The 11,886-nt window shown below is 51.3% G+C and overlaps 3 protein-coding genes across 5 annotated transcripts; all 3 read left to right on the top strand.

Moving 5' to 3' along the window:
• The first annotated feature begins 66 nt into the window (after positions 1–66).
• On the top strand, positions 67–5,784 carry mlh3 (mutL homolog 3 (E. coli)). 3 transcript variants are annotated; one of them, XR_003784544.3, is made up of 13 exons: positions 67–2,959; positions 3,093–3,194; positions 3,297–3,376; positions 3,451–3,555; positions 3,635–3,713; positions 3,784–3,852; positions 3,926–4,034; positions 4,192–4,351; positions 4,430–4,453; positions 4,551–4,629; positions 4,716–4,867; positions 4,943–5,350; positions 5,453–5,784. XR_003784544.3 is itself a non-coding variant. In XM_029140142.3 (12 exons), the coding sequence occupies exons 1-12, from the start codon at positions 505–507 to the stop codon at positions 5,012–5,014; spliced, it is 3,486 nt and encodes a 1,161-aa protein (XP_028995975.1). In that variant the 5' UTR covers positions 67–504; the 3' UTR covers positions 5,015–5,405. The 3 variants fall into 3 exon arrangements, 2 of the variants coding, with proteins under 2 accessions (XP_028995975.1, XP_028995976.1); XM_029140142.3 differs by lacking the exon at positions 5,453–5,784 and having other exon boundaries at positions 4,943–5,405; XM_029140143.3 differs by lacking the exons at positions 3,093–3,194; positions 5,453–5,784 and having other exon boundaries at positions 4,943–5,405.
• A 238-nt stretch (positions 5,785–6,022) lies between these two features.
• fosaa (v-fos FBJ murine osteosarcoma viral oncogene homolog Aa) lies at positions 6,023–8,672 on the top strand. The gene is made up of 4 exons (XM_029140158.3): positions 6,023–6,341; positions 6,867–7,082; positions 7,375–7,482; positions 7,566–8,672. Exons 1-4 carry the CDS (start codon positions 6,204–6,206, stop codon positions 8,220–8,222), a joined length of 1,119 nt encoding a protein of 372 aa, XP_028995991.1. The 5' UTR covers positions 6,023–6,203; the 3' UTR covers positions 8,223–8,672.
• Positions 8,673–8,950: 278 nt separating this feature from the next.
• On the top strand, positions 8,951–11,849 carry jdp2a (Jun dimerization protein 2a). Its single transcript, XM_029140172.3, has 4 exons — positions 8,951–9,129; positions 10,280–10,497; positions 10,850–10,954; positions 11,045–11,849. Exons 1-4 carry the CDS (start codon positions 9,042–9,044, stop codon positions 11,228–11,230), a joined length of 597 nt encoding a protein of 198 aa, XP_028996005.1. The 5' UTR covers positions 8,951–9,041; the 3' UTR covers positions 11,231–11,849.
• The last annotated feature ends 37 nt before the right edge of the window (positions 11,850–11,886 follow it).

The following is an 11,886-nucleotide window of genomic DNA, read 5'->3' as shown; positions in this document are numbered from 1 at the left end:
GTTGGTAATGAACCAGACTTCTCACGGAGCAAATGTAATGCAAATACGTGATAAGAATACGTTTTAACATAAACTTAGAGATAATAGAGTTGTATGAAATTTGAAATATTATTATATTATATTATGACGTGGCACCCTCCGTGCTGCAGATGGCGCTGTGGCCGCTACACGACGTATACACCTTCACACCAGACGAGGGCGCTGTGAGCTGCTTCTAACCCCTGGGGTTTCCTCTTAGACTCACGTTGATTGTAAACAGCGGTTCACATTGTTGTACTTTATTTTTCTTGTACATTGTGCACTTTACATGTGTAATTCATAACGCAAAATGGGTCGCAGCCGAAAACATGTTGTAATAGGTTTGCTAATTAGCTCACGTCAGGCCGGATAGCTATTATGTAGCTATGCTAAGCTAACGTTACTAGGCAACAGTAGCTAACTAGACCTTATTCGAGTTACTGTAAAACTTATCTAATCAGACACTGGCTGGAAGAGCTGGACGCCATGATTAAATGTTTGCCCAAAGAGGTCCAGGGGAAGCTTCGCTCCGGCGTCGCCATCCCTTCCCTTCAACAGTGCGTCGAGGAGCTGATCCTGAACAGCATCGATGCCGGAGCGACCTGCGTGGGCGTCCGGATGGACATGGACGCGTTTAAAGTTCAGGTCATCGACAACGGGTCTGGGATCAGCGCTGGGGACATGGAGTGCGTGGGCAGCAGGCACTACACGAGCAAATGCAGCTGCGTGGAGGACCTGGACGACCTCCGGTGGTACGGCTACAGAGGAGAAGCCCTGGCGAGTATTGTGTCTCTGGCCACGCTCGTTGAAATCTCATCGCGCTCCCGATCAGCAGGGAAAACGCACGTGAAACTCTTCAAAGACGGAAAGAGCTTGGACGCATTTGAAGCAGACACCGCCCGACCGTCTGCGGGGACGACTGTGCTCGTTTGTAACTTCTTCCACAACATGCCGGTCCGGAGGAAGAGGGTGGACCCCGTTCTGGAGGGGGAGCGGATCAGGCACCGAGTGGAAGCGGTTTCCTTGATGCATCCCTCTGTGTCTTTTACCCTGAAGAATGACTGTACAGGAGCCATGCTGGTGCAGCTGCCCAAAGCCAGAGACACGTACCACAGGTTCGTGCAGATTCACAGCCTGGGACGAGCGCAGAAATTAGGAGAGGTCAGCTACTCACACGGACAGTTTGAAGTGGTTGGTTTTATCGGCAGAGAGGGACACTACAACAGCAGCTTACAGTTTCTGTATGTGAACGACCGGCTGCTGCTGAGAACCCGGATCCACAAGCTGCTGAATGTCCTCCTGCGCAGACTGAGCACCTCAAATCAGAAGCACGAGAGTCCAGAAGGGCCGAGTGGCATCAGCAGCCCAAAGCACAAACGCCGCCAAGAGCTCCACGCAGTCTATGTCATCAATATCAAATGCTCCTATTCAGAGTACGACATCTGTCTGGAGCCGGCCAAGAGCTTAATAGAATTCAAAGACTGGGACGGCGTTTTGCTGTGCGTTGAGGAGGCAGTGAAAGCGTTCCTGAGCCGGGAGAACTTGATCGCTGTGATCTCTCAGGAGGATTATGACTACGCATCCCCAAAATTGTTTGTCTCCAACAATGGAGAGCAGGAGGGAGATACAGGTGACCATGCGACTAGCAGCACTTCTACACAAGACTGCACTGTTGGAATAAAACTGGCCTCTGAGTTGGTTCATCGTACGCACATGGGTGATAGTGTATATAAAAGCAGTGTTTGCCAAGAATCTGATCTGACTGGATTCAACAAAGAGTCTGACAACCTGGAAGAAAAAAGATTTACTCAGCTGAAAACTATAAACAGTGAGGGACACGTAAACAAAGAATGTGGAGATAAGAACATTACTGAAGAAGAGGAGCCATCAGTAACTAAAGCTGGAGACGTCTGTCAGAGTTCATGTATGTCAAGTTGGGTTGGACAGACAGAAAGTGAACAACCTTTAAAAGCAGCAGAGACACATTTGAACAATACTCAACAGGTTCCGTCTGAGTTAAACACACCTGAGCAAATACAGCCCTGTGCAGCTGCAGGAGGTCACGGACAGACGTTAGGAGGTTACAAAAAGATCAGCCTATCTGATCCGTATCATCACGAAAGTCTTAAATGTCAGCAAAGGTCTCACATCAAGATTCATCAAGATGGATCAAGCTTTCAGCAGAAAAAAGCATCACAGAACTTTGAGGCGGGATTCTTAGCACCAAAACGTAAAATCTCACTGGGAGCAGGGCCAGAGGCGAAGGTTTGCCTTGTTTCTAGTGTTCCCTCAAATATTCCCAGAATTCCATCTTGTCAGAAGTTGTCTTTAGGTAACGAGCCTGGATCTCTTGACAAGTTTAGAAGAGTGTTCGTTAAACCAGCGGAGATGAAATCCTCCTCGCTGGGAGCTGGTTTATGGAACAGTGCGGAACCTCCCCAGATGCATCCAGATGATGTTAACATTAACAAGGCGTGTTCTGTTCCCCCACGTCCTCCGGGCCGCTCTGCTTTCACTGGGCTACGACAGAACTCAGCTCAGGTCAGATGCAAAGGGTCTTTGGCAGCTAAACTTTGCTCCCTAAAGCAGGACAGGACGGAGTCAGATGTGGTACCACATCTGTCCAGCAGCGCCTCAGAGGACGACACGTGTCTCAATGACGGTAATAACAGCCTTCAAGACAGAAATAACAACGAGGCTCCTCCAGACGCTGCGCTGGGTCCTGAGCCAGTCTCCGGTTGGAGTACGACGCTGGACGATGAGGAGGAGGATCCAGCATCTGGTGACTGGCTTCATCACTACGACACCTCTGTGGGAAAGACGGTTTACGTCAACAGATTAACCGGACTCAGCAAATATGACGAACCATCTACTGAAGAAACACAATTGCGTTGTATATCTGATGTGACTAACATGGCAGTCAGTGTTGTCAACAACATGGGTGAGTTATAGAAATAGAGGTATAAGCACAAATACTATAACTGCCACAGTCGCTCATATGAAGTTGTTAAAGTCGGTCATCAGTGTTAGTTCAAGTGCTTCTAGTTCCTTACGTCCTGTTCCTTGAACTGCAGGAGTGGAGCACAGGTGTTACCCGTTTCAGGTGGAGCTAGTGTTGCCCTTCCTGTCTAAGTCCAGGACAGAAAGAGTCATTAGTTCAGGGAGAGATGACAGAGGTACCTCACAGACAGAACAGAATGACAGGGCCTGAACTCTAATGATCGTTTAATAACTAAAAACAATCCAAGCTGAAGAACTCGGTGTCTTGTCGCCCTCAGACCGTCGTCTTCAAAGCACCAACTCACTCTCCACCCTGTACTCGACATGGAATAATCCTGTGTTTGTCCGACCTCCTACGGTGAGCGAGCCTCATTGTTCAGTTACACCTTTAGATTTGAGTTAAATTTCTGTTGATTGATGCACCGTGACCAGGTTGCTGTGGACGTATCGAGTGGACGAGCTGATGGACTGGCTGTAAAGATCCACAACGTCCTGTTTCCATATCGCTTCTCTAAGGCCATGATTCACACAATGAAGGTGCATTTGCTTTGTTTAAAGCAGTGACTGTTTAATACTTTAAGAATATCCTTTTCATACTTATGTAATTACCCGGCAGGTGATTCATCAAGTGGATAAAAAGTTCCTCGCTTGCCTCATAAATACAAGAGATGACGAACCGGCAGCAAACGCTGAAGGTTTGAGGGAGCACAAAGTATCATTTGTTGTTTGTCTGGCTTCTTTTCTCACATTTGTGCATTTTGCCAGGAAACCTTTTGGTTTTGGTGGATCAACATGCTGCACACGAGAGAGTTCGACTTGAAGGTCTAGTTGCAGGTAAAGCTGAAAGACAAACACTCAGACGCTGAGCAGCAGTGCTGTTGTTGTGACCCCGTGTGTTCTGCTGCAGATTCCTATGAAGACGACCCTGAAGCTCCAGGGGAGAGACGCTTGTGCTCCTCAACCATCTCGCCACCGCTTGTGATCAGCGTCACAGAGGAGGAGCTGCGGCTGCTTCAGTGTGTAGCAGACTGGGTTTACTTATGTTTGAGCATCACACTGTCTTTGTTTCTACGTTTCCTAAACCTTGCCTGTTTTGTACACTATCACTCACGTTACTGCTGTTACCTGAGTGACTGAGTTATCTGAGTTATATATGTGCTGATCATCCTGCAGGTCTCGTCAGGCCCATTTGAGGAGTTTGGGCCTGGACGTGAAGTTCTCACACGCAGCAGATCCACAGGTTCTTGTAGGGAAAGTGCCGCTGTGCTTCATGGAGAAGGAGCGTAATGAGGTCAGACGAGGCCGAGCCTCTGTCATCAGGCCTCTGGTGGAGGTGAGACTTAGAGCCTGTACTGTGTCACTCAATTAGCCGTTGGTGGTTTTAAAGTCCATTTATCACTTCTCTTTTTAGGTTTATCTGCAGGAGCAGATTGAAGTAAGTGTGGAAGCGTCTTCCTGCTTCTCTGTGACGGTGAAACTGTCTCATCCAGTAACAGAGTGCAACCAATCACATCGTTCCGCCTTTGTTCCAGCTGCTGCACTCCGCCGGTAGAGTGGGAGGAACTTTGCCCCTCGCCGTCCTCAACGTGTTAGCCTCCCTAGCATGCCATGGTACGGGTGCACGTTCAGTCTAGTTCCTGAATAAATCACCTTGAACACGTTGTACTAATCACCGATTCAATGAACCCATTAAACAGGTGCTATTAAATTCAATCACAGCCTGAGCAGAGATGAATGCTTCAGCCTAGTAGCATCGCTGTCCTCCTGCCAGCTGCCCTTCCAGTGTGCCCACGGCCGTCCTTCCATCGCCCCCCTAGTCGACATCCTCCATTTGGACAAAGACCAGAAGGTACAGTAGCGTCTTCAGCTCATTGTAGCGTCCAAGGCTGCGTCTTCTGCTGACTAGGCATCCTCGTGTCCACAGGAATCACAAAGACCCAACCTCCAAAGGCTGAGGCGGATGTACAGAGCTTGGGAGCTGTGCGGAAATGGATGAGTGTGTGTGTGTTTAATATTAAATGTGTGTGTGTTTAATAATAAATGTGAAGTTTACTGTAAAAAAAACACCAGTAATTAAACAACTGAAAGATCAGATGTCACATGAGCTGAACTTCTAATTCAGATGAAGAGTTTAGTATTTCGGTTGATTCTTGCGTTATGTTCAGTTTGACGGACTCTATGGGACTTTTTACTTTGCTGCTATTTGTGCAATTGACTTGAATATTAACTGCATTTGCCAACATACTTTTATTTATTACGCCATTCAGATTTTAAGAGTTGTTATTCAGCCATTACAGACCTGCAACAGCAAACGGGTGGTGATGTTGAGTTGGTGAGTTGTAAATGACACTTTTACCATTCTAAAATAAAATAACTCTATATTCTTATCATCGGCTGGTTCTGTTTGTAAGAGCCTCTTTCTTGTGCATTCCAGGTTTAGCATGAAGCATTTTTCACCCTGCTCTCCAGACAAAAGCTGCTTCATGCACCTTTTGCTCTCCCACGTCTCTCTCGTGGCATTAAAACCCCACGGAGCCCGTTTTATGCAGCCCGGTCCGGTCCGGTTCGGTTCGGGCGGACGTGCTGCGGTGCTGCTGCTGTGTGGGAGTGAAGGACGAGGCCGCCGTGCCTCCTGTCACACGTTTCCTCCGCCCCCTTCTCACCGCCTCCTCCCCGAGTAAACAATCCGGCATCGCTCCATCATGGAGGTGGATCCTGACGGGCTCCGTGTTCTACTACGGTCTAATAAAGCAGCATTAACGTCAACGTTAGAGCGCTCGTCCATATTTTAGCGCATGATCCGTCTTTTTGCCGTTTAAAAGCTGTCCTACTGTGATCACCTGATTGCACCCCCCCTCCAAACATCAAGTTTTCTCCGGCATCAGTGTTTGCTTCCCGTGTTAATGGAGGAGGACGACTGTCACAGTGATGCTCCGTTCCCTGTGAACGTGGGCCCGTGCGGCCGCCAGCCCGCCCCCCTCCCTCCCCGCCGATGGTACAGTCTTGGTTCATTCATAAAATTGTAGCAGAGCATAAAAGGAGGGGCTTGCGTCCCAGTCGTCCAGTTACCAGGTGTCTACCTGGAGGAAGCCCCGAGCCGCGCTGCCCCGTGGACGCTGACGCGCATTTGCATTTGATCGGGACTCGCGTGCGGCCGCGTGTGTTTTTTTACTGGGTTCCCGGTGATGTATCACAGCAACGTGACGCCTGACATGGATCCAGCCGCGTCCACCTGCCGGACAGAGTCCCCTGACGGGACGCTGAGCCACGGGGCGCCGGAGGAAGAGACGGGCTCCGCAGCCTCCTCCTCGGAGGATGCAAAGGTATGAACGGCTGTGACGAACAGCGGAGCACGTCCGCGGATGGGGGGAGGGGGTGCAACCGATTCATAGGATTTGAATGAACTTGGATCGCCTCATTTTTTCCCACATCACGTTTGTCACGTTTGGTAAAAAGCCACGCAGACGAGCGCCGGCTGGAATGTGGCTGAACGTCGCCGCGGGTCGCGCTGCTGCGGTTCCGACGTCCTGGGACCGAATGTGAGCGCGTCGATGCAGCGGTTCATTGAGAAAAATAAATCCATTCAGGAGACTCCACAGTAGCTCTGCGTCAGTGTTGACGTCAGAAACAATGATAAAGTCAAATATTGATCTGAAGGAGGCTATTTCTGGTTCAAGAGAATATCATCCACGCAGGCTGCTGTTTAACTCAGACTTTAACACATGATTTGTAATTCATTCGTGAGCTTGTCCTCAGACTGATTCAGATGGAACCGGCCACACAAAGGAATCGACCATTTAAAGGAATATTGACGGTCGCGCTCATTATTGATTATTTCCATTTTTCAGGACGTGAGCCCTGAAGAAGCTCCGTTTGTGCCAACAGTCACTGCCATTTCCTCTACCCCGGGTTTCCAGTGGATGGTCCAGCCTACCATTATCACATCTGTCTCCCCGTCTCTGGGCAGCAGGCGAGCCAATGGGGCGCAGGGCTCTCGCCAGGCAACACCCAGAGCGGGCGGGAGCCGGGGGAGGAACGCAGCCAGGAAGGGGTCCGCGGAGCAGGTAGGAGCTGCGGGGGGTCCTCCTGCCATTGGCCGCCACGGCCGCCGGTGCACGTTTACACACGTCAGTCCCAGTGCCTCGTGTGCAACAGTGGTGCTGTGCACGCGGCTGTGGCGCCTTCCTCAGGCACTGAATTTAAATTCAGGTCACAGCCAGTCTGCAACAATGGCCTATTTTTAGCCGCACTGCAGCGAAAAACGCGCGTTTCTGCAGGTGAATTGATGGCGGATGCAGCGGGTCGGCACGCGGCCCCGCTCACCGTAATGACGGCATTGTTTGTGCTGCCGCGCAGCTGTCTCCAGAGGAGGAGGAGAAGAAGAGGATCAGGAGGGAGCGGAATAAGATGGCTGCAGCCAAGTGTCGCAACAGACGGAGGGAGCTCACGGACACCCTGCAAGCGGTGAGTAGGCGCCCGCGCACCCATGCAGCCGCTCTGCTCCGCCTGGGCTCACGTGGGGATGCGGGATGTGGCTCTGTCCGAAGGAGACCGACGCGCTGGAGGAGGAGAAAGCCGCCCTGGAGACGGAAATCGCCGAGCTGCTCAAGGAGAAGGAGCGGCTGGAGTTGATCCTGGCCTCGCACCGGCCGGCGTGTCAGGTGCCGGAGGAGCTGGAGGCCGTTCTGCAGGAGCCGGCCCCCAGCCCGGACCCGGACCCGGACCAGGACCCCGGCCAGGACCCCGACCCGGACCGGCTGCCGGAGGACGCCATCCAGGAGGCGTCCATGGACCTCCCCAGCGACCCGTCCGCCGCCATCTCCGGCAACTCCAACATCCTGCTCTGCGCCAGCGCCGACATCAGCGCCTGCGAGCTGGAGCCCCCTCTGGGCGTCAAGGAGGAGCTGCTGGACGCGGTGCTGCCCAGCCTCGAGGAGAGGACCCCCATGGAGACGGCTCGCTCCGTGCCGGACATCGACCTCAGCGGCTCCCTGGGGGTCTCGGACTGGGAGACCCTGTACAAGTCTGTGTCCGGCGACCTGGAGCCGCTCAGCACCCCGGTGGTGACCTCCACCCCCACCTGCAGCAGCTGCCTGTCCGTCTTCACCTTCGCGTGTCCCGAGCTGGACTCTCTCACCGAGGCGCTGGACGCCCACAAGGGCGGCGCCGGCATCCTCAACTCGCCCACTCTGCTGGCCCTGTGACGCAGAGGACTGTGAGCCGATGTAAACAGCACACGCCGCGGCGGGCTCACGGGAATCAGCCACGGAGCGGCTGGAGAGCGACCGAGGCGTCTCAGCGGCTGCAGGAGGCTCCGCTCCAAAACGCATGCTGAGGAATTCCAAATAATTTTCAAGCTCCTGTGTGTAATCGATCGGTTACTAGATCTAAGAATTATTGTGGAATTTGATGTGACAGTATGGTTTCGTGTTACGTGTCAACGGTGTATTGATTGCTGTAACTGTTGTATTGACACATTCATCCATGTTCAGTACCTGCACCAACCGTGGTTCGAGCTCATTGTTCACATGTTGAAGGTTTTCCATGAAAACATCCAGTGCTATAAACTATATTTCTTCTCAAGATGTAACTCGTGATTTATTTTTTTACCTTTCAGATTTTGACTTATTTGTTAAAATTAAAAAAATAAAATAGCTAAAATAAAAATTGCTTATCTATGCTGACTAATAACAATAAAGCTATTGGAAGTGGTGAAATCTACCTCTCAATCAATGAATGTGTTGTTATTAAACTCAATGCTGCTCAAATATCAACCTTCTCTATTAAGATGAAGCGAATGCAGCTTCTCGCTCTCCCTTCATTATGACTTGTTTTATGAGTCCATGTGTCGCTCGTGCAGCTCTGTGTAACCTCAGTGTTCCTTTGTGGGAGGAGCGGCGCGACTTCCCCACTTCTGCCCCCACTATGTACTTTTTTACATCCCTGCTTACGTTTGGCTGGCATCGCCTAATTTCCGCATTCCCAAATCCTCCCAGACTGGGATCACGTTTAAAATCGGGCTGATGCAACGGTTCCCACTCTTTAAAATCTACTCTCGACCTTCGCCCGAGCAGAAGAAAGGACATTTGTTGCACCTGGGATCAAAGTCAGGTCGGTATGCGCAAACTTCACGAGGCGACGGCGGACGTTTTCCACGCTGAGCAGCGGCGCGTCGCGCGCGGACGGGCCGCGGAGGCGGCGGTCGGGGCCGCGGCGTCGCTGGACGGACCCGTTTCGGCGCCTTCTCTCACTTCAACGCGCGTTTCGCTGCGGGACCTGGCGTCCGGGCCGGCGCGCCGCCGAACCGCCGCCTCCTTTTGTTCGCGCGCACGGCGGTTCAGACCGAACCAGAACAAACTGTTCTCGCTCCGTCCGCGCGGCGCCGCTCGGACCGTCGGGGAGGAATGGGCTCCGCACGGAAAGCGGCGCGGTTCGACCGCCGCAGTTCTCTGACGGACGCGCGAAGTTACGTAAGGTGCACGACGCACTGACGAAACACTTCCGCTTTCAACTTGACCAGTGGCCCAGGATGACTTCATTAATCAGCAGCTGCACGGTTTCCTGTGCAGCTGCTGACACTGGAGGTGTCCACCAGCAACGGATGGTGTCAGGGAGGTTCTGTTCAGGCCGTGCTCCGTGGAACCGTCGTGAGGCTTCTTGTTCCAACACAAGTCCCACTTTGTTTTCTCATCTGTCCTTTGGGGAAGTGTAAAAATAGAAAGCCGACGCTTTGCGCATCACAGCCTCATTCCTGCCTCGTATGCACGTGTCTCTGTCGGAGCGTGGGTTCGGGCCGCTGTTTCCGTAGGTGACCTCAGACAGCAGCTTCGGGCCGTCACGTGGCTGCAAAGGCAGCTGAGCTGTTTCACTGGTTTCCTGTTAGTTGTGTCTCTTCTTCGTGCATTTAGTTTTATGTTCTGCCTTTTTTAAGTTCGTTGCTGTTGAAAAGTGTTGAAACCACATTTCACAGATATTTCTTCTCAATGGCTTCAGCCGCTGTTGGAATAAAGGGCAGTTTTGTCTGCTCGCTGGCTGAATTCTGGCCACAATGTACGCGGTAGCTTCACTGGAGAGGCAGCGTATTAAACTAATGACAGTGGTCTCAGCATCTGTCTGGCAGTGAGGTGAGTCTGGCTGCAGACCGCAGCACAGACCGGACCGGCTGCAGGTTCCTGTATCCCCATCAGCGCGTAGCGACGACCCGGTTCTCCTCGCTCCAGCAGCCGCCTGACCCGTCTCCCGTTCTTCCCTCCCGCCGCAGCTGTGGTCACGGCCGAGTCTGACGCGATGCCAGGACGCATCCCAGACCCGTCGGTGACGGCAGGCTCCCTGCCCAGCCTGGGCCCGCTGGCCGGGATCGCAGCCACCACGCTGACGGACAAGCTGAGGTTCGGCGAGCTGCAGGAGTTTGGGACGATGCTGTCACCGCTGCACTTCCTGGACAGTCTGGGGAAAAGACCCCTAGTCATCAAAACAGAGGTACAGCACCGGATGGGGCCGTTCACTGTGATATGATGTAGTAGGAAGCACTACTAAATATAGCACTAATTTCTCAAAATACACATAAAGTGTAATTTTTATTGGTTACAGGTACTTTAATCTGGTCTTATATTCCAGTACCTGATTGTTGGATCATAGCTTAGTCAGGAGGGCCCCCTAGTGGACAGACTGGGGTGTGCGGCTGATATTAGTTTTATTTATCATTACACTCAGAAATCTCCTGGTTTTTAACCGTAAATTAGATCAGAATGAATGCAGCGATGTCCTGCTGCACTCGGCTCAAACATGCGACTGTCTGTTTATGTACTATTCTTATGTGTGTGTTCTTCAGAGAGATGAAGAGGAAGAAAGGAGAAAACGACGGCGAGAGAAAAACAAAGTGGCCGCAGCTCGATGTCGAAACAAAAAGAAAGAGAGAACAGATTATCTACAAAAGGTGACTTATTGATGCTATTGACGTTTTGTGAAAGCAATGACAGAACGCTCTATAAGTGTTACTTCTTTCACTGCTTTTCTTGGCCCACAGGAATCAGAGCGACTAGAGATGCTGAACTCTGACCTCAAAGCCCAGATCGAGGAGCTGAAGCTCGAGCGCCAGCAGCTGATTCTCATGCTCAACCGCCACCGGCCCACGTGCATCGTCCGGACGGACAGCGTCAAGACCCCGGAGGGCGAGGCCGACCCTCTGCTGCAGCAGCTGGAGGCCAAGTGAAGGCGCCGGGTTCCACAGGAAGCACACACGAGCAGCACTTAGCGTTGGACCGGAGAACCGGCCCGGACCGCGTGTCCAGTGGACCAGTGGACTGAACACGGCTCTGCTGGGTGTTCCCCATCACCACAGCCCCAACCATCCAGTATGAAGTTCGGATCCTGGACCGGTTCTGAACATTTCACTTTCAAAGCTTTTTACAATTTAAAAGCCCAAACTCTGCTACATTTCATCAAATCCAGCTTTTGCTTTAACATTAAAAGCACAGGAGCTGGAATGCAACATCACATCCTACCACCAAAAAGAGGAACTCCCCGTTTTTTGAGGCAACTGTTCCCATTTAAGGACACAGAAGCTTTTTACTTCATATTAACCGTCTTCACACACGTTTCTTGTGGTGCAGAGCCATTCATTCTTTCCTTTCCTCCTATATTTTGGCGCAGGCGTCATTTATGCACATTTATATATTTGGACTGTTTACATTGTACCTTGATTTTTTTAGTTACCATATTGCTACCAATTATGTCTTATGCTTTTGTATATGATGTTATATGAGCATATAAGCTATCACAAAATCCCATTTTGTACTTTCTTAAGAAATAAATGTTTAGTTTCTTTTTCATTGGATTTTTCTGGCGTCCTAGAGAAGGAAAATGTGT

Source organism: Betta splendens, chromosome 22 (genome assembly GCF_900634795.4).
Source record: "Betta splendens chromosome 22, fBetSpl5.4, whole genome shotgun sequence".
Lineage (NCBI taxonomy): Eukaryota > Metazoa > Chordata > Actinopteri > Anabantiformes > Osphronemidae > Betta > Betta splendens.
The sequence above is the reverse complement of the archived record's forward strand: the minus strand, read 5'-3'. Positions and strand labels throughout refer to the sequence as shown.